The 22169-nt window shown below is 33.9% G+C and overlaps 1 protein-coding gene and 1 pseudogene across 1 annotated transcript; both read right to left on the bottom strand.

Annotated features, from left to right (window-relative positions):
* Positions 1-5409: 5409 nt before the first annotated feature.
* Positions 5410-5987, bottom strand: LOC122070936. The gene has a single exon (XM_042635183.1). The coding sequence runs from the start codon at positions 5822-5824 to the stop codon at positions 5549-5551; it is 276 nt and encodes a 91-aa protein (XP_042491117.1). The 5' UTR covers positions 5825-5987; the 3' UTR covers positions 5410-5548.
* A 2774-nt stretch (positions 5988-8761) lies between these two features.
* LOC122070937 lies at positions 8762-9345 on the bottom strand (annotated as a pseudogene).
* Between the last annotated feature and the right edge of the window lie 12824 nt (positions 9346-22169).

Genomic DNA, 22169 nt, shown 5'->3' on the forward strand with positions numbered 1-22169 from the left:
CTCAAATTCAGAACTTAATTGTTCCTTCAGCCTATTGATCTCATTCTTATCTTTTGCTGCAATCAACATATCATTAACAAAAAGCAACAATTATATGAATGACCCATCAGAGAGCTTTCTGAAATAAACACAATAGTCATCTTGACACCTGGAGTATCCAAAACTAGTCATAACTGAATCAAACTTTTTACACCACTGTCTAGGAGACTGTTTCAAACCATATTGGGACTTCTTCAACAAGCATACATAGTCCTTCTTACCTTCAATAACAAACCTTTTAGGTTGATGTACATAAATCTATTCTTCTAGTTCACCATGCAAGAATGCTGTTTTCACATCAAGTTGCTCCAACTCCAAATCATGCATAGCAACTAAAGTAAGTAGGATACGAATAGAACTATGCTTAACAACAGGTGAGAAAACATCATTAAAATCAATTCCTTGTACCTGACTGTAGCCCTTTGCAACCAAACGTGCGTTGTAGCTAGCATCTTCAACACCTGAGGCAGATTCCTTATTCTTGAAGATTCATTTGCAACCAATAATTTTCTTCCCTATTCTCGATTTGACAAGCTCCCAAGTCTGATTTTGATGAAGAGATTCCATCTCCTCATTCATGGCAATCAACCATTTTGTAGAATCAATTGAAGTAACAGCTTCAGAATATGTTGCATGCTCACTATTTTCAATTGTATCTGTAACAGACAATGCATAAACAACAAATTTAGCATGCTCATACTTTTGTAGTTGTCTAATATTCCTCCTTGGTTTATCCTTGGTAATGTTGTACCACTATTCTTCTTGATTCTCTTGAGCATCATCTCTTTCAGTAAAAATAGGCAGCTGAACTGAAGTAGATTGTGCTTTGTTTGAAGATGAACCACCAATTTTAAACTCCACCTTCTCTCTAGGTTTTTCTTGACCTTCATCACAATGAATAGAAGCTTCTTTCCTAGGATGCAATATAGTAGATTCATCAAAAGTAACATCTCTGCTGATAAGAAATTTTTGAGACTTTGGATCAAGACATCACATTCTGTATCCTTTCACTCCAGATCCATACCCAAGAAAAATGCATTTCTTAGCCCCTAAGTTCCAACTTTCCTTCATTTACATATGCATAAGTAGGACATCCAAATACTTTTAAATTTGAGTAGTCTGCAGGTTTACCTGACCAAACTTCTTCTGGAGTCTTGCACTTAATAGCTATGCAAGGAGATCGATTCACCAACAAGGTTGTTGTGTTAGCTGCTTCTACCCAGAACTCCTTGCCCAATCCTGCATTTGATAACATACATCTCACCTTTTCTAATAAGGTTTTATTCATACGCTCTGCCACTCTATTCTACTGGGGTGTTTTAACAACTGAATGGTGTCTTGTAATACCTTTATTTTTGCAGAACTTATTAAAGTTACGTTCACAAAACTCTAGATCATTATCGGTTCTCAACCTTTTAATTTATTTCTCGGTCTGCTTCTCAAGCAAATTTTTCCATTGTTTGAAAGTGATAAATACTTTATTTTTGTGCTTCAATAAATAAACTCAAACATTCCTAGAGAAATCATCAATGAAAGTAAGCAAGTACTTTGCACTAGTCCCCTTTGAAGCAACCCTGGAGGGCCCCTATAGGTCTGAATGAATGTAGTCCAAAGTCTCCTTGGTTCTGTAAATAGCAGTACTAAAACTGACTCTTTTCTGCTTCACAAACACACAATGCTCACAGAACTCCATTGCTCCTGTACTCTGACCACACAACAAGCCTCTTTTACTTAATGATGCCATATCTCTTTCACTTATATGAACCTAACCTCATATGCCATAAATTTATGAAATTTGATTCAGACATAGATGATGAAGCTGCTACAACAGACCCAATGACTGTAGTACCCTACAACACATATAAACTGCCAACCTTGATTCCTTTTATCAATAAGAGAACATCATTGTTGATCTTCATAGCTCCACCTTCAGTTGTATACTTGCACCCATTTGAATCAAGAGTGCCTAAACTGATGAGATTCTTTTTTAAATCAGGGATATGCCTGACATTAGATAAGGTTCTGACAATGCCATCATACATCTTGATATTGATCGTTCATATTGCAATAGTCTTACAAGAAGCATTATTTTCCATCAACACAACTCCACCTCGAACTGATTCGTATGTGGAGAACCATTCACAATTGGGACACATATGATAGGAACAACCAGAGTCAAGAATCCATTCATCCTGTGATCTAACTTTGTCGTCAGTCACCAAAAGCATATCAGATTCACTCTCATCTTCAGCAATACTAGCTTCTGCAGAATCATCTCTTTTCTGTTGATTTTGAGTACTACCACCTACTTCCTGCTTATTTAAAAGCTTATAGCATTCAGATTTAATATCTTCCTTTTTCTTACAGTAATTGCAGGTCAAATTCTTGTACTTAGATTTTGATCTAGCTTTCTTTTTGTCACCATCTGAACCCCTTTCATTCATTCATTCTCCCTTTAGCTACCAAACCAACACCATCAGATTTATTGGTAGACATTAATTCATCATCAATTTTCTGCTTGCTTTACAGATTTATTTTGACATCTTCAATAGAAATTATCTCTCGACCATAAATCATAGTATCCCTAAAATGCTTATAAGATGGAGGCAGAGAACATAACAATAATAGGGCCAAATCTTCATCGTTTATTTTAATATCTATTATTTTCAAATCAGTAACAATAGAATTGAACTTAGATATGTAAGATTTAATAGAAGTACCTTCACTCATATGAAGGGTATATAGTTGTTGCTTTAATCTCAACCTATTAGTGAGGTTGAGATTCTCTAACTTCACCCATAACTCTGCAGTCATTTTCTCGGAGAGAACTTCCTGTAGAACATCATTTGAAAGACACAACTGAATAGTTGAAAGGGCTTTATCATCCAAATCGTTCCAATCATTATCGGACATAGTTGCAGGTTTCTTCGCGTTCCTAAATAAGGTTTTCTTCAAACCCTGCTGCGTGAGAACAATCATCATTTGAATTTGCCATAAACTAAAACTGATATTATCGTTGAATCTATCAATATCATATTTCGTTGAAGCCATGGATTGAAGTAACTTAAAGTTTTGATACCAGTTTGTTAGATCAAACACCAAGAAACACAAAAAATAAAAAGACAATAGATCCGCACAACACAAAGATTTAATGAGGTTCACACACTAAGGTGGTGTGCTACGTCTTCGGGCAAAGAATAAGATGTTTCACTATACAGAAGAGAGATTACACCCAAATAGCGGCGAGAAAACTCGCCCTGAAACCCTAGCTCGAAAAAACCCCAAAATATAATGACTTTCTCAACAAGTAACAGTACATTATATATACTCTAAGTTGTGGGTCGACCCATCGAGTCATGATCGATCAGATCGAACTATACCGTGGGGGCGTAGCCCCCCCACCGCTATATGAGATCAGTGATGGGCTCCGGGCTTGGGCCTATCGGCCCAACCCCTCTGCTTCCATCACAAATCTCAGAAAATTTCACATTCGGGTCGCTACCAAAATATATCGGATCGGGTCAATCTTCAAAACAGGTCAAGAATTCGAGACAAACTTAATAGTCATCCTCATCAGAAAAGTTTGTCCCCCCTTCCTTTTTCCTCTCTCCTCTACAATTTTAGTTGTCGGGGTTACAGTCACCACTTCCAAAAAACGAAGATGATGATGCTTGGAAGAGTTGGTAACAAGTTGAATATTTTTATGCTCAACATATGAGATTTAACGTTATTGACTAATGATTGAGATCAAAATGTAGCTTTTACAACTTCAGAGCGCTTAAGCGCTGCTATCATTTAGCCAAAAGTTGGCTTTATCCTTCTTTGGAGATGATATGGGGCTTTTCTTCTAGAAATAGATTGTAGTCGGGTCCCTTCTATTATGTGTCTCGAATTAACCAATTTTGATGATTGATCAATTCGGACAAAATCTAGTGGTGATTTAGAATGAGATTTTTCTTTTAGGCTATGTTTGGTAGCTAAGAGAAGAAAAGAAAAGAAAAAAGAAAAGAAAAGAGATGAAATGGTGAGAAAATAAATAGAGTATGTATGTTTGGTAACCAAGAGAAGAAAATAAAAAAAATTCAAAAAATTTTGAATTTTAGGAGAGAGATAGACACATAGGAAATCATTATGTAATCATTCATTTTTTGTCTTATTATGTTTTTATATTTTCTCATATTTTCTTATGTTTTTTGCAAAATTTTTGTTGGGGAGCAAAAGAAAATTTCACAATTCTCAAAAGGAATTTTGAATTTCAAAAGATAAATCTTCTCTTGAGCGAAGACATATCAAGTGCAAATAAAAATTCTTAATCCAAGAAGGTGTACTGTTTTTTCTTTTCTTTTTTTCTCTTCTCTTCTCTTCTCTTCTCTTGTAGCAGAGGGTGTAGGGACAAAGTCCCTATGATATGATACAACCAGATGTGACCCGAGCAAGTAAAATTTAGGTTGTGTTTGGTAATCAGGAGAAGAAAAGAAAAGAAAAGAAAATTTTCTTATGTCTTCACCCAAGAGAAGACACCCAGGAGAAGATTCTTCTTTTCAAATTCAAAATTCCTTTTGGAAATTGTGAAATTTTCGTTTGTTCTCCCAAAAATTTTCTTTCAAAAAACACAAGAAAACATGAAAAAATATAAAAAGATAATAAGATAAAAAATAAATGATTACACAATGATTTCCTATGTGTCTATCTTTCTCTTAAAATTCAAAATTTTTTGAATTTATATCTTTTCTTTTCTTCGTAACTAAACATACATACTCTTTTTATTTTCTCACAATTTCTTCTCTTTTCTGTTCAATCCTTTTCTTTATCTTCTCTTGACTACCAAACATAGTCTTAGGATTTTGGAGTTACAGTTTTCAAGGATTTTGGAGTTACGGTTTTCAAGGGAGAGTTCCGGCTTTTAAGTTTGGATTTTTTTTTCTTTTTCTTTTCCAAAAAAATATAGGACTTCAGGGTTCAGCAAGCAAACAAAACCTTCTCTCTTCGAATCAGTTTTACCCTTTCAAGCATTATTTCATCTCAAAGGCTCAAACTTTGAAAGAACTGATTCCGATCAGTCATTCCTTTTCAACCCCTGATCAGTTTGAAGCTTCGGTGACTGATTTATCATTTTTTAACTTCTTGACCTTTATTAGATCACTCAGCAGAATCGGTAAAGCATCGCAATATTGGAAGCTACGAAGTCTGTCCGGAAGAGACTTGAATCTCTGTAAGGATATTGAACTCGGGTAATTTAGATCCAAGGTCTATTTCAAGTGTCGGTATGTGAATTAGTACCAAATGAAGAAAACTACAGTGATCTAAGGTATAATCCCATCTACAGAATAAATAGAAATGCAATCAACCAGGAATCAAGCACAGCAGAAATAGGAATGATATAGGATCTTTCTTACTTTGTCCTCTAAAATCAATTAATATTTTCAATCAGTATTTACAGATTGGGCGAAAATAGGAGTAATACAGATCTGGAATGGCACAAATCGTGAGGAGTAGAGAGATTTGGAGGTCAATTGGGACCCCAACAGCTCAAGTACATAACTTTCCTGAGAGATTCTTCCGATTGCTTCATCTTCTCATCGGATGAAACTACCTTCTTTGCCATCGCAATTGAAGAAGAGGAAGAGGGAAATCTTTTGGCTTGAGAAAGAGATCCGCAATTGTTCTTGGCGTGTTGATGGAGAGATCTAATGGCGTAATTCCATCTACAGAACCCTTGATCCTTCAGTGCTTCGACTGCCCCAACGCTTGCAGCCACGATCCAAGCTTCGCTCGTAGAACTCATTTTCAATTCTTCGATACAGTTGAGTGAGAGATTATGGATTGTGAACCAGTGAATAAGTAGTTTGAATTCAGCCTGAGAGGATAAGGTAGATGCGGAAACCTTAAATAGGAAGAGTGACAGAGTGAGTGAGAGAGAGAGAGAGAGAGAGGTTGTGATATTAAGTTTCAATAGTGGGAAACCCGTGGGCGGTTTTGCTCACTTTTGCCAATGGTTTCGGAGTTCAGGGAGCTTTCAGATCAATTTCATATGCAGATTGACTATTTTACCCATAAAGTTTGTCAGAGGCACTGTACCAGATAAATTCCGAAGTTAAGATAAGAGTTATGAGAGCCCATGGACCCCAGGCCATGCCAGTGGGGATGACAAAACTTGGTGCCCACTTCAGCACTTCTCACTTCCCATGGTATGCACTATGCAGGAAATGCTTATATTTAATACTCTTGTTTAAAACCCACTTTTAAGTAGAATATGGGAGCTCAGTGATTGAAGCTAAATGCATAATCACCCACACTTAAAAGAAAAAAAAAATCTCTACTTTACTAAAACTCATCACAAAGTAACAATTATTTATAAATTTTGGGGGGAAAGATTCTGATCCAACGTTCAAAATCCATAGAGTGGATTGAGGTCAAATGATCCTACATGTCAAAACCGAGTGCTAAACAGTTTAACTTTCTTGAAACAAAATAAAAATCACAACTAGCATCACACCACATTCTTGATTTCATAAAAAAAAAAAAAGACACCACATTCTTGATGTCTTGAAGGATAGGGATTTCTACGCTTAACAATATGACAACTAATCAAATTTTTGTTGTCAGTTTCAATTAGGGGTGTCAATTTGTGGCCCGGCCCGGACCGTTTATTAAACGTGTCGGGCTTGAGCCCGGCCCGTTTATAAATGGTCGGTCTTGGTTTTGCTACTTGAACCGTCGGGCGCCCGACCAAGACTGACCGAATAACGCCCGACCGAGACCGGCCTATTGTGCACCGACTTGACCCGACCCTTTAATGATTGTAGAATACCTATTTTACCCCCCAAATTAAAGAATAAAAAGTAAAAAGTAAAGACATGTTCACATTTTAAATAATGGTTATATTTGGTATCATTTATTAATTTATTGTCATTTTTTTGGGCTTGCATGAGTGGGCCGGAATATAATAGCACATTTTAAAGAGGGCCCGTTTAAAAACCGGTTAAAGCCCGTTTAACATTAAACATGTCCGTAGCCCTGTTAAGGCCCGACTAAAGCCCGATTAAGGTGGCCCGATTATAATCCGAGACCGACCGACCAAATATAAAGTGTACCATGCCCTCAATAACTAAGCCCGATTAGTTAAATGGGCGGACACGGTGTAGCCTTTGAAAGTCTTCAAGCCCGATTAAGCCCGACCAAAACCAAACCGACCCGACCGATTGACACCCCTAGTTTCAATGATAACGATAAGGTGATCATAACTGTCCTCAATAACTTGGAGATAAATTGTCCGAAGTGCTTAACCAATGAGTTCATGATCACGAAAGACAACCCATGTTACTGTTTGAACTATTCAGCAAGTGAAGCATCACAATTTACTTTGAGAGAACCACAAGGTGAAGTCGTCCTATCCATTGGATAGGTGTCGGATAAGGGGATGATATAACCCTTTGAGTAGAGTATGATTGAGGTGGAAATCGAATAGCATTGGTCAATTTTTTTATTTTTTCGGTAAAAGCATTGGTGATTTTTTTTTTTTGGGTAGAAGCATTGGTGAATTCAAGGCTGTGTTTTTTTTGTGTATCGAATAACTTTAGTTGGAGTCCAAACTTTGCTTTGGAAAATCAGGTCATTTCGCGCATGTCATAAACACCGGAAAAAAAAGTTATCTTAGATGTTAAATTTGTTGAGAGATTAAATAATCCGATTCTTATGATCATCTATATGAATATTATATCAATCCAGAAAGACAAAGGTATCGATGCTTATACCAAAAAGTCCATGCTTGGGCCATGGAGGAGTTGTGAAAGAAAAGAAAACTAGAGGCGGTATTATATTGTTGGAGGAGTTGGTGGTTTCACCAGAACTTGGGATTGAACTTGCGGCAGGTTACCATGGTTTTATTTATTTATTTTGTTTTTATTCCTCCCCTATTGTCTTAACCAGTTTCTCTGGAAACTTCCCTTTTATTCCTTTTCTGAGCACGATTTTAATTTTTAAGCCCTATTTAAGCCCTATCAAACTTATCTTGACAATTAACTTGACACTGCATATCAGTGAGCTTTCCCTTCAGTGAAAATTCTTGAGTATAGTTCTTTATTCAATCAAATTTCCCATTTCAAAGAAATCACTGGTAATTTAGAAAACGAAGGATAGGGACAGAGATGAGTGGCAATACGTGGATTTGCAAATTCAAGTCAGCTTTCAAAGCAATGCAGAGAAGCAATTTGGCGGAATCCGATAAGTCCACCCAAATTATAAGGCGCTTCTCTGGAGGTGTAAGCCAACAAGGGATGAGGTATAGTAGCAACGAGATGAAGAGGAGACGAGAAAAAGAGAAGGCTGAGACTCTGTTGCACTTAATCTTCTGGGGTCCCAAGTAATCAATCAATCTATTTTGCTTATGGAGTAAGCAATCGATATGCATGTGTTTGGATCCTGAGAGTTTCGTTTGAAATAAAATCATAGTAATGAGTGAGTATTGTACAAGAGTTGTGTCTTAATGATTCCACAGCCTATTTAGATCAGTTCGAAGGGTTACAGTTTCTGTAAATGCTAGTTTCTGGTTAGATGAAAGATCTAGTAACGACAAGTATAAGGGGCATGTAATTTTTCTGTTCCATTAATGAAACCCTTTATCTAATTAGGAGATTATGTTTAATGATGCGAGTAGTAGACTTGGAATTGATTCCAGAAACCGAGCACAACAAAAATGGAATAAAAAGAAACAAATGAAATATGGTCTTTTAACTTTCTCCTCTGGAATCAATTAATGTTCTCAATCAGTATTTACAGAATCGACAAAATAGGAGTAATACAGCTCTCATTTGGAGCTCTCAATTGGGACCCCAACAGCTCAATTGCATACTTTTCTCAGAGATTCTTCGGATTGCTTCACCTTTTCATCACTGAGAATCAACTTCTTAGTCATCGCCATTGAAGAAGAGGAAGAGGAAGAGGGAAGTCTTTTGGCTTGAGAAAGAGATCTGCAATTGTTCTAGGCGTGTTGACGGAGAGATCTCAAGGAGTAATTCCATTTACAGAACCCTTGATCCTTCATGGCTTCGACAGCCCCAACGCTTGCTGCCACGATCCAAGCTCTGCTTGTGGAACTCATTTTCTGTTCTATATTCGCTTCTGTTTTTGCTTCTCTATGAATCTCTAGAATCAAGTAGAGTTAGAGTTTATGGATTGTGAACCTTTGAACTCAGTTTGAGTTGAACTTGAAAGGATGAGGTAGACACAGAGACCTTAAACAGGAAGAGAGAGAGAGAGAGAGAGAGGGTGATGATTAGATCACTGAAACTATGCGTCAAGGGCGGTTTTGCCAATGGTTTCGGAATTCGCAAGAGCTAATTGTTTTATCTCAATATAATATACAAATTGACTGGCTTACCCATCCAGTTAGGTGTACTATACTAGATACAATGGGGCAAAATCGGTAATCCAACTACACCAGATAATATACATCAGAAATAGTATCAGAAACTAATTCTACTAAAAAAAAAAAATTTAAGATTTGAGCCTTTGACGACGAGCCCATGGACCCTCAAAACTTGGGATTGGGTTTTCCTCAAAACTTGCGGCAGCTTTTCATGGTTTTACTTTTACAATTCTTTCTTTATTCCTTGGGTTTAGGCACTTCTCCCAAGGCGTGAGCCAACAAGAGAATCTGAGGAATTACATTGTTGAGATCAAGAGCAGACGAGAAAAAACAGAGAAGGCAGAGACGCTCGTGCACTTAATCTGTTGGGGTCCCAAGTAATCGGCGTGTTTAGAACTTGAGAATTTCAGCTGAAACAAAAATCCTATTATAATGAATGTCGCACAAGAGTTATTGTTTTAATGGTTCCACAGCCTATAGATTCGTTCGAAAGGTTGCAGTTTCTGTAAAAGCTAGTTTCTGGTTTAATGAAAGCTTTGGTGACAACCAAGTACAAGGATGTAGTGATTGAAAATATTGGCATGTAATTTTCTGTTTAATTAATGAAAGCCCTTTATCAGTTTATCAATTGCCTGCAATAAAAATTGTTTCATCCATTTTTGCGAATCCCGTTTATTATGTGTTTCAAATTCTTGATCGATTTTGAAAATTGATTTTGTTCTGACATACTTTAGTAATGATTCCAATGAGATGATTGCAAAGGGTGTAGGGATGAAGCCCTTGTGGTACAGTATAACTTGACCAAATGTGACCTGATAGATCAACTTGTCTTTTTCTTTTTATTCAAAAAACCTTCATTGAAAAAAAGGGAAAACCGAAAACTGAATTAGCAATGTTAATACACTGTAGTAGAACTATTAATTAACCGTTTCCATCTATGGCATGTTTTGCCATTTCCTTCAGCTTAGAAATAAGGGAGTTGTTATACAAAATTTTGGATGATTTGTAAAATACTACATATCTAACTTGAGTGGTATAGACGTCCAAAGCCAAAAGTTAATTGTTTATGATTGGTTTTGTCAATATATATATATATATATATATATATATATATGCATAGGAGATTTTCCATGTGCTCCATAACATCTTCACCCTTCATCTCAGTTTTTTCTTGTCAATTTCATCCTTTCTAGCAGTCCCTTTGTAGTTGTGTCTCACCACCTTTTCCTGAAATAAGATACATTGATTATTGAAAATGAAGGAGAAAGCCCAACCAAAAGTTTTTTTTTCCGTCATCAGTAAAGGCAATCACAATTAGACAAAAGTTTTTATTTGAGGGGGGGGGGTGTCTAAGTCATATGATGAGGAATGAGAGAATTTACATCAGATGCGGGTTGGTATGTGCCCCATTAGAGGTCCAAAACTCAACCTGTTTAAGTATAAGACAGGGGGTTGGGTTTTGTGAACCAAAAAGGACTTGGTTCCTATGTTTCCAAATGAATAACATTGGATAGATCAACCAGACATGAAAGAATATATATTTGTACAATTATTTTGTTGTGCAATCAAGATTGATTTGGGAATTTTGGTGTTTATGTTTTCAGGGAGAGTTCCTACTTCAAGTTTGGATATTCTTCTCTCATATAGTGAATATGATAATCTTTAATCTGTTCATTTTCTTAGTGCTTGCTGGTGTTTGTTCTGCTATAAAGCTTCCTTCTCTTTCTCCTTCTTTTTCTCTTTTTGGGATAAATATTGAACTCATGAAGCAAACAAAACAAAACCTTCTCTCTTCAAATCAGTTCTACACTTTCAAGCATTATTTCTTCTCAAAGGCTCAAACTTTGCAAGAACTGATTCCGATCAGTCATTCTTCTTCAACCCCTGATCAGTTTAAGCTTCGGTGACTGATTATCATTTTCATAACTACTTGACCTTTATTAGATAACCAAGCAGAAGCTCCGAAGTCTGTCTGAAGAGACTTGAATCTCTGTAAGAATACAAAACTCAGGTAATTTAGATCCAAGGTCTATTTCAAGGGTCCAAAAGTGAATTAGTACCAAATTAATAAAACTACAACAATCTAGGTTATAATTGTAGGATTTATTTTCTTATATGTCTCAATTGACCATTGATTGGGTTCCATTATAGAAACCCAATATTTGATTTGATTGTTAATTAACTTGGATTCTATAAGGATACCCACAATATTAGTTTGGTTACAAATAGGGAAGACTTGCTCTTTAATTGATTGGCCTACCTTAATAAGAAATGGACATTGTGTTATTAAAGGAGACTAGGTCCCCCGGTTACGTATTAATCTCATCCATTAGAGAAGTGCATTGAGAAAATACTAGGGGGAGAAACCTATTTCCATTGAAGAAGAAGAAAAAGAAGAAGAAGGTTGTTCATTCGTGTAAGGACGGCATCAATGACTGTGTCAAGTTCTGTTGGAAACAACATGCCATCGACGGTGAACGGTATGTCGTTTTCCCCTCTTGTAATAAAATGGTTCATAGTATATTGGCAATGTCCTTATTATGATTTAGAAATTATAATGTTATAAATTCTATTAGTAGTATCAGAGTTTGGGTTTGCCAATAGGTTATGGATTGTTTTAAAATTACGATCAACCATGAAAGTATTTTTTTTTGGAACAATTTTGAATTATTTATTATTGGGTGAATACCATTAAAGAGGCTAAAATCAACCATGTCATAGGTTGAAATCTGCCATTAAAGAAGCTGTAATAATCGGTTAATGTTCTATTTATATGATTTTGATTGAGATTGGTAGCCTAGTGGTGGTAGCTTTGGCTTATGGAGCCGGCACCCAGGGGAGGAGGTTGTGGGATCGAACCCTATCGTATGCATTGTGTGAGTGTATGTGTGTTTTCTTATTTATTCTGTACCCACCCGTGGGTTGCCCAGATGGTTAGGGCGAACTGAGGATTGTGTGGATTAGGTGCACGGTCTCAAGTCCATCCATGCATCTGCGATTTAAATGGAGATCATGGCGATGGGTTGCTATGCTAGTCTCCTCGAGGATTAGTCGAAGTGCGCATAAGCTGGCCTGGACACCTTTAGTTAACAAAAAAAAAAAAAAAAAAGATATGTACTTTTCTATCATAATGCATATTTAGTTGGATTTTAACTCTTTTAATTATATGAATATTGAGTGTTTTTTTTTATTTATTTTATAGTGATGGGCTGGACTTATTTATTTCAAGTGATTCAGATATGGGCTTTAGCCCATGTAATGTTTAATTCAAATAAAAAATGACTTAAACCCATTACTGTAGCCCATTAAGCTCAATAGCCCATTAAGGGGTTTATTTGATTCAAAACCAAATCAAATCAAATCAATTTTTTGAACCAAAACTAGATTGGACCAAATCTATTTGGATCGAACTGAATCAGGTCAAACTTAACCTTTTAGAGAGGAAATTTTGTATATGACAGAATTATTAAATAACTGCTTCTGCTGTGATTCGGTATTTATTTTAAATCTGTCATGATTCCGTTTTCTCTTATGTTGGCTATTTTAGGAGAATTTTAAGATAACATCTTAATGACTCTAGTTGCACTAAACATTAGAATAATTAAATTAATAGTTTAATAATGTCATAAATGATTAGATATTAGAATTTTATGGATAAAATTAAAAAATCTAGTGATTCGATTGTCGCCAAAGCAGATCAATCATGAAAATTCGAAGTGATTGAACTAAAAATAATTGTATCCAAAAATCATTAAATAAATGACATCATAAAACCCTATGTTTAGGTATTAATGACATTCACATGGCTGAGAAGAGTGGGAGTATCCAAGGTACATACTTCTCTCAATTATGTCGAATTTAACTGTTAGCCTTAAATATAAATAAGATTTTATTCCATAAATATTGTAATTAGTTTAGGGTATTAGGTCATATAATTAAGTTGAACGGGAGTATCCAAAGGTATATGTTTCATCGTGATTGTGATGGTCGTTAACTCTAAACGTAACTGTGATAACATCAAATTAAAGATAAAACTATAGGACATTATAATAAATCATTAGTCTAATAGTTGGGTTAGAATGTGAGTGTCCAAAGGCACACATTTTTGCTTGACTGTTTATATAGATTTCTAGTCCTATTTAGTACTATTTGTGATTCTGTTATAAACAGAAACAAGTTTATTATGTACACTTCAATTTAAACCATATTTGGAATCAAATTCTTGTAATTTATAATTCTATTAATGATTATTTATTATTTCTATTTTGTTTTTCATTAGTTTGGGAGACTATTTATGAAAGACATAAGTATTAATTGATGTATATATGCAATGTTATGAACTCTTTATGTTGAATGTATGCTAAGTGAAAGTATATCACCATTGAAGTTTAAATAAGTGTAGAATATTAATGATCATGTAATTGGGTTGAATGAAAGTATCCAAAGATATACATTTTTCTTGGTTGTATGGATTATATTTTTAGTTTTAGACTTAAATAGTGATACACATATTTCAATTAAAAGAGTTTAGGACATTAATAATAGTGCAAGTACGTTGAATTGGAGTATCTCAAGGTACACATTCTTCTTAATTATATGGATTATATACTTTAGTCATAGACATTGTTGTGAGATACATTCAATTTAAATTGAAATCATATAAGGATTTAGAGTATTAATGATCATGCAATTGAGTTGAATGAGAATATCTAAAGGTACACATTTTTCTTAATTGTGTGAATTGTTTTATTGGTTCTATACATAAAAGTGTAATAGATTCAATTTAAATGAAAACTTTAGAATTGTATTATTAGTTCTATACATAAAAGTGTAATAGATTCAATTTAAATAAAAACTTTAAGGCCTTATAATGATCATTATATGACAATCAAAGATGGAATGAGAATATCTAAAAGTATACATTCTTGAATGACTGAGTTTATCTATATTTAAAAGTCTAGAGATGTAGATAGAATATGAGTATCTAAATATATGTCTTTCTTTATCATTTTGATGCTTTTAATAAATTTATCCTAAAAATTACCTATAGGTGTCTTCCAACATTTGTGAAATGAACCATTAGTATAGTACTATCTTGATCCCAAATGATAGATTGTAATGATGTATTAGGTTACTTTATTACTGTTAAAACTCAAAGCCTAATATTATGGTAGACATGTATTATTTATTTCTCTTTAATAAGAGTTATATATATTATGTTCTATATAATAAATCATTCATTGCTTAAATTATGTTAAATTTATTTTCTTAAAAGTTTGGACCCTTTAAGATCTACCATAATGTAAACGAAAGTAGAACTTAGATTAAATCCGAAGAATGTGTGTCCAAAAGTAATTGAGATTGAAGTAAGATGAAAAATGAATGATTCTCTAAATATTAGGATATAGAAAATTACACCTTGAAAGATAATGAATTCTCCACAAAGACATTAAATCTGATAATGAGAAGTGATACTTCCAGAAAAACTATTAGATAAGGATTGGTTTGAAAAGAAGTGTAATAACATAAATTCTCGTATGTTTTCAAATCAATGTTAACTGATTTCATGTGACGATTGAAAGATTCACCAGGGTGTTATTGTTAATCTTTCATATAAGGATACCTCATGATATTGAATTAAAAAAAAATGTAAGAGTAGAGTCTAGTTGAATTCAAAAGAATATGACATAAAGTCTAGTAGAAACCTGATAGATACCAGAGTTTGAGTAATCGTTACTCGTAGATTCATTATTGATAATGGATTCTAAGTAGACATTATGAATATTCTATATGTTATTAACTTATTTTTTATATCTAGACTTGACTCTGAAAATTATAACTTTAATTTTGTGGATAAAGTTGTTAATGTTGATATCGATAATAATCTAATTTATATTAGATATTATAATGGTCATTATAAAATTATCTTGGATTATATATTTTTTTTAGAAACTTTCTTCTTACTTTGTATATAAGTGTTGGATCAAAACATGAATCCAACAATGTTGATTCTATGCTTAGGTCATATATATAGACCTAGAAAAGAGAGATTAGTAAAAGAAAGAATATTGTCAAGTCTTGACTTTACTGATTTCACTATTTGCTTAGATTACATTAAAGATAAGTAATCTAAGTAAAATATAGTAATTGTTATAAGGATTATTGTGTTTGTCCGATTCTTTAAGGTGAATGGTATAATTCTCCAATACATAATTCTTAGTACACTTAGCATTACAGAAGAGACAATCGTACCCTTATGAAATTGGTACGTAGTATGATAGGCAAATGCTTTATTGTTTGAATTTCATAAAATGCAATTTGACCTTAAAATCATAAATTATTACTTTATGGGTAATTGTTAGTGGTCAAATGACTGTATCTTTGAAACTATTTGTAGCACTAGAATTGTATAAATATAAACTATTATATTTTTAGAGGCTGATAACATTAATGGGAGTAAGAAACCATATAATGTGATGTTTAGGAAATATTAGATTTCACTATTGATGTTTTTATATCATGACAATATTGTTTCACAGATGACTATTGAAAATAATCCTATGAACAAACTATGAAAGATGTAACACTCTATGATATAATTATCATAGAGAATACTATGAATATTTTTCAGCCAAAATTTATGTTGGAACTTTAAAAATTTAGAGGTCTGTCATTCCGAATGGTTGTATAGTATATCTCTAAGAATCAGAGCTCAATATTAGAATCGAGAATAACATAATTTTTACTTGTCATTAATGATGATTCTCTTAAAAGTGGGTAGATACCATAAAAAATGAGATGAAATCAGTTAATAATAATGATGTCAGAGAACTCATTCAAACTACCTAAAAGCTTTAAGACAATTGGTTCTATGTATTTAAAACTAACCACGACTCAAAAGGTAATATTGAAAGATATAAAGTCAGATTAGTTGTAAAGATTTCACTTAGAAAAGAAAGAGGGATTCTCTTAGGATCATTTTAGGGTTGGTGGTTTATTATGACCTAGAGTTTTACTAAATGGATGTGAAAAATAAATCCTTGAATAAAGATTTAAATGAGAAAATCTACATAAATCAATATAAAGAATTTAATAAATAAGGAAGAATTAGTGTGCATGTTTAAGTAATTCGTATACAAAGTTAAATAAGCTTATTGATAATGGTATATATATCATGTTTAACCATATTTTCATTTATTTTCTTCAGATTTGTTAAGAACATCTTTATAATTGTATATATCTGAAACTTTGTGGGAGCATATTTATATTTCTGATTTTGTATATGAATAATCTTATTTAGATAAGCAATGCGAAATTGTTTTCTCTCAAGAACTTTAAAATGAAATATATGAATTTAACCTCTTTTGTTACCGGCTTAAATATATATTATCATAGATCTTGCTAATTATCTAGGCTATCACAGGAAACCTATATTAATTAAATTTTAGAGGGATACAATATGTAGATTTATTTATCAAATGTTGCATCTATAATCTAATGTGATAAATTGATTTAAAGTAGTGCCTATAGAATATTCAGAATGTATGTAATATTTTTTACACTCGTTATGACATTAATTCTATATTAGACAATTATGTGAATGAAAGTAATAAGATACCTTCAGGGAACTAAGAATTTCATGCTTATCTGTAGAGAATCTGATTATTTGGAAGTGATCAGATATAAGGGCTCTGATTATGTATGATCCCTCGATGTAAAAAGTCTATATTTAGATATGAGTTTCTACTTAATGGTGATGCAATTTCATTGAAATTTAAGAAGCATTATTGATATCTGCTTTTATTTTGAAAGAAAAGTTCGTGGCATGCTTTGAGGCCACATCTATAATAATATTGTTATTATCTTAGAACTTCGGGTTGTCAACGCCATTTGGAATCATTGAGAATATATTGAGACAATATTGCAACTGTGAATTACTCCAAGAATGATAAATATTTTTGTAAAGTAAAATCTTTTGGAGTTTAATACAGTTTTATAAATATAATTCATAAACAATAGTGTATATTGTACATATCATGACCAATATGATGATTATGACTAAGGCATAAGCGTGCCAAAGTTTTTTTCACAAGAATCTTATTGCAGACATGAGTCTGATTAAGAATTAATGTCTTTGGTCATTTGTATTTGTACATGACACTCCTTTATAGTGATTACATTATATGTAGTTTCTTATTTTATCATTGTGTGTACACATTTCTTTGATATAAGCGAGATATTATTGTTTGGACCATTTATTATTTGTTTCCCTGCTTAAGAACCGATTTGGGTTGAGTTATTGATACTATGATTGTAGAATGGAGTGTATCGATTGATAAATGACACATAACCGCCATAGTTCTTATCAATAGTTTCATTCACTCAAGGTATTATTGAATGCAGCCAAGGATGAGGTGTTTTGTTAAAGTGACCATATTGAGTCGTTTTCTAAAATTGTTGGAATCCAAGAATTATCGTTTTAATAAACAAATATTTTAATTTGTTTTTCATAAATAAAACTTGGGTTGTTTTGAATTGGTCAAATGGTTCAAGTGGGAGATTGTATGATTTATTTTCTTATATGTCCCAATTGATCATTGATTGGGTTCCATTATGGAAACCCAATATTTGATTTGATTGCCAATTAGCTTGGATTCTATTAAGGATACTCACCATATACGTTTGGTTGTAAACAGGGAAGACTTGCTCTCTAATTGATTGGCCTACCTTAATGGGAGATGATCATTGTGTTATTAAAGGAGACTAGGTCCCCTTGTATGGTTACGTACTAATCTCACCCATTAAAGAAGTGCATTGAGAAAATATAAGGGGAGAAACCTATCTCGAAGGTTGCTCATTCGTGCAATGACGGCATCAATGACTATGTCAAGTTCTATTGAAAACAACAAGCCATCGATGGTGAATGGTATATTGTTTTCCCCTCTTATAATGAAATGGTTCATAATGTATGGGCAAAATCCTTATTATGATTTAAGAATTATGATGTTATAAATTCCATCAATAATCTCATCTACAAAATAAATACAAATGCAATCAACCAGAAATTAGAAAGAAACAAATGATATAGGAATGATGTATGATCTTTTTACTTTGTCCTCTAGAATCAATTGATGTTCTCAATCAGCATTTATAGATTGGGCGAAAATATAAGTAATACAGCTCTGGAGTGGCACAAATCATGAGGAGTAGAGAGATTTGGAGGTCAATTGGGACCCCAACAGCTCAAAGTCCAAAACTTTTCTGAGAGATTCTTCGATTGCTTCATCTTCTTATTGCTTGGAACCACCTTCTTAGCCATCGCCATTGAAGAAGAGGAAGAGGAAGAGGAAGAGGGAAGTCTTTTGGCTTGCTAAAGAGAGCTGCAATTGTTCTTGGCGTGTTGATGGAGGGATCTCAAGGCGTAATTCCATCTACAAAACCCTTGATCCTTCAATGCTTCGACAGCCCCCACGCTTGCAGCCACGATCCAAGCTCTGCTCGTAGAACTCATTTCCTGTTCTTCGCTACTGTGTTGCGTCTCTTTGAGTCTATAAAACCAAGTGGAGAGAGATTTATGGATTGTGAACCTGACCACAAAATAAGTAGATTGGATTCAGCTTGAGAGGATAAGGTTGACACAGAAACCTTAAATAGGAAGACTGACAGTGAGTGAGTGAGAGAGATGGTGATGTTAGTAGATAAGACCATTGAAACTGTGTTAGTGCATAAACCAGTGGGCGGTTTTGCCAATGTTTTGGGAATTCGGAGAAACATTTCTATCCACTCCACTTGAAATTAAGATCGACTATCTTATCCATTTTGAATTAGAAGCACTGTATCCAAATAGGGGTGTAAGTTTGGTTCATGGTGTGAATCTGCGACGGTCTGTCTTGAGTTTGAATCCTACCGAATCCGGTGATGAGAGTCAATCCGGTCTAACCCAATCCAATCCTAACCATGGTTGATTTGGGATTAGATTGAGACCTAGGCCCAGGCCAGCCCAGGCCAGCCCAGCCCAGTCCGGCCCGGCCCAACCCAGACTGATTTTAACTCTGACCTATTTTTGTATTTAGTATAAGTGTTTCCCTTCCCTAGACCCACATCATGTGTTATGCAAGTCATATAGTCTTTACCTATTGAGCTAAGACGATCAAATAACCAAACTATTTTCCCTTTTTTCTTTAAATAGTTTGTCTTTATATGTCCTATCATGTATTAATATGAAGTTTAGATACAATAGCAATGATGAAGAATTGAGCCAAAATTTGATCTATCCAGTTTCTAGGAGATGTGACGATGCCAGGCGATTAAAAGGTGTATATTAAAACCAAATTGACAACCGTGTTTGCTACAAAGTTATGAATTAGGGGTCGACAGGGCTGGTTATAGTCTTAATGATATTCTTGCTTTTATACATGTGGAGAATCTCGTTAGCCATGGTATCCAAGTAAGGAAAGATCAAACCATGCCTTCCATATATATCTTATAGGGGTTTGTGAACCTAAGATGATTGGTGAACCGACCTTTACGCATAAAGAAAAACTCTCCTAATTTTATTTTATTACTAAAAGATTTAAATTTTTTATTTTATGAGGCAAGATCCTAATTGCGCCCTTTTGTTTCTTTAAGTTTTCAAACATTGAAGATCAATATTGAAATTATCTCCTATTATGAATAATGTTAGCTTGGTTTTATAATTAACAAGATTTTTAAAGAGAGAAAGAAGATTCCTTGCCTGATGTCAGCCCTTGCCATCCACCTTCTCCTTTAGTTTGTTCATCTCTGTTCTCTCTGAGACACCAACAAGAGACACAGAATGTCATAGCAACATAAGTGACACCATTAAAGCCTCCTGCGGAAGTTCCCATGCCACTAGAACCTGGGACGGTTTCAGATTCCAACCCAAGTCAAATGAAGTCAAATGAAGCAAGGTTTTTTTTTTTTTTTTTGGATAAGGCAGTTGCAGTCTTGGGAAATCAGAACCTGTTTAGAAGCCGCTTAGAATCTTTTTACTCAGCTCGACATGTTTAAAGTATGATTAAAGTTTGTTTACAGTTTAATTAGAGATTAATAAGGTTTAATTAGAGATTAATGACTAATTAGTTCATCTAAGGCCCATTTAGCCCGATTAAAGATTGGTATTCAACTGGCCATTTTATAAATAGTATCATGTCTAGCATGTGAGGCTCGATTACTTTAGAAGACACGCCACGATACAAGGCCTTAAAGTGGGCAAGCCTGATTAGTTCCAATCAAAACCGGCCCAACTTGATGGATTGACACCTCTAATGAGCATGTCTCAAGCATGTTACAAGGGGATGGTGGTTTGTATCCATTAAGACCATTTTTATTCAATTGTTCATTGCCTAATCAGTTAAGAGAATAATCCATACAAAACAGTAGTTTTTATGATGTGTCAATAACTAGAGAGTATTCTCATGGAATAAAATAAAAAAGATCACTTTTTTGTCAAGAATCACGATCACTCTCCCAAAATAGAATTTCCGAAAAAAAAAAAAAAAACAGTCTTAGAATAAAATTATATTAAAATTTAATTTAAATTTCAATATCTTTAATTACTATGCCTCCTTAGTTTCAATTCCAATTTACGAGAGTAATCTTGAGATGGAAAGGCGAATTGCAACCAAACACAAATTTAGAATAAAATTATTAAAATTTAATTTTAAATTCAATTTATTTGATAACCACGTTTCTAATATCTTTACCCTTAGCTATAAACCTCCTTCTGTAGTTTCAATTCTACTTTGCGAGAGTGATTATGAGGTGAAAGTGCTTTTTAGGATCACTCTCCCAAAATGAAATTGCAACCAAACACAGTCTTATTCTTTCAATATTATGTAACAAGGAAATTAAAAATTTTCTTGTTGCTGAATTTTTTTTTTCCCCCCTATTTCAAAATCAATTGGTTTGTTAATGCAATTCTTTCGATATGATGACTATTTTTTTTTTTCTTTTAAACAATATAATTTTCTTAATTATTGGTTATAATTTCAAACTTGATAATAGGAAATATATTCATAATTATTTAGGTTAAGTGTGAACATTTACATAATTATTGGTTATAGTGGTTGAAGTAATTTTGTAAAAGGCTTGCCAAATACCATTTTTATTCAATTGTTCGTAGCGTAGTCAGTTAAAGGGATCATCTACACAAAAACAATAGTGTTCATGATGTGTCAACAAACAAATATCATTCTTATATAATGAAAGCGAAAAGATCACTTTTGTGTCAAGAATCACGATCACGATCACTCTCAAAAAAATAGAATTGCAAAAAGGTGCCTTAAATAAAATTGGGTAATTTATAGCGTCACCCCCTGGAGAATGCCACTATTATACGAACACCCCTTCTGTTTCACCAAATTAGACTCAGACCCCCTACTGTCAGTCACTGTTAAGGAATATACCTTATATGCTAATGTCAGCTACTATATTTTATTTTAAATACCAAAATACGGTTACTAAATGTGAAGTATCTAAAATGCCCATATAATAAGTTTCACCCCAAATCGATAGTTGTTAATTATTATACCTTTCTCCCCAACGATCTCCGGATATCACGGTGGTAGGGATATTGACGACAGCGGCGACCAGCAAGAACCCATGGCAACCAGCAGCGACTTTCTCCCATTAGAGCCAAACGCAGAATGAAACCGGAGACAAAAACTGAAGAATAGGAAATGGAAAATATGCCTTTCCCATAAAGAGCAGGCTACTTTCCAGCACATATGCCTTTATCCAC

Source organism: Macadamia integrifolia, unplaced genomic scaffold (assembly GCF_013358625.1).
Source record: "Macadamia integrifolia cultivar HAES 741 unplaced genomic scaffold, SCU_Mint_v3 scaffold_158A, whole genome shotgun sequence".
NCBI lineage: Eukaryota > Viridiplantae > Streptophyta > Magnoliopsida > Proteales > Proteaceae > Macadamia > Macadamia integrifolia.

Bases quoted from the DNA above. Each gene is read 5' to 3' on its own strand.
- LOC122070936 (XM_042635183.1), bottom strand. From the start codon at position 5,824: ATGAGTTCTACGAGCGAAGCTTGGATCGTGGCTGCAAGCGTTGGGGCA.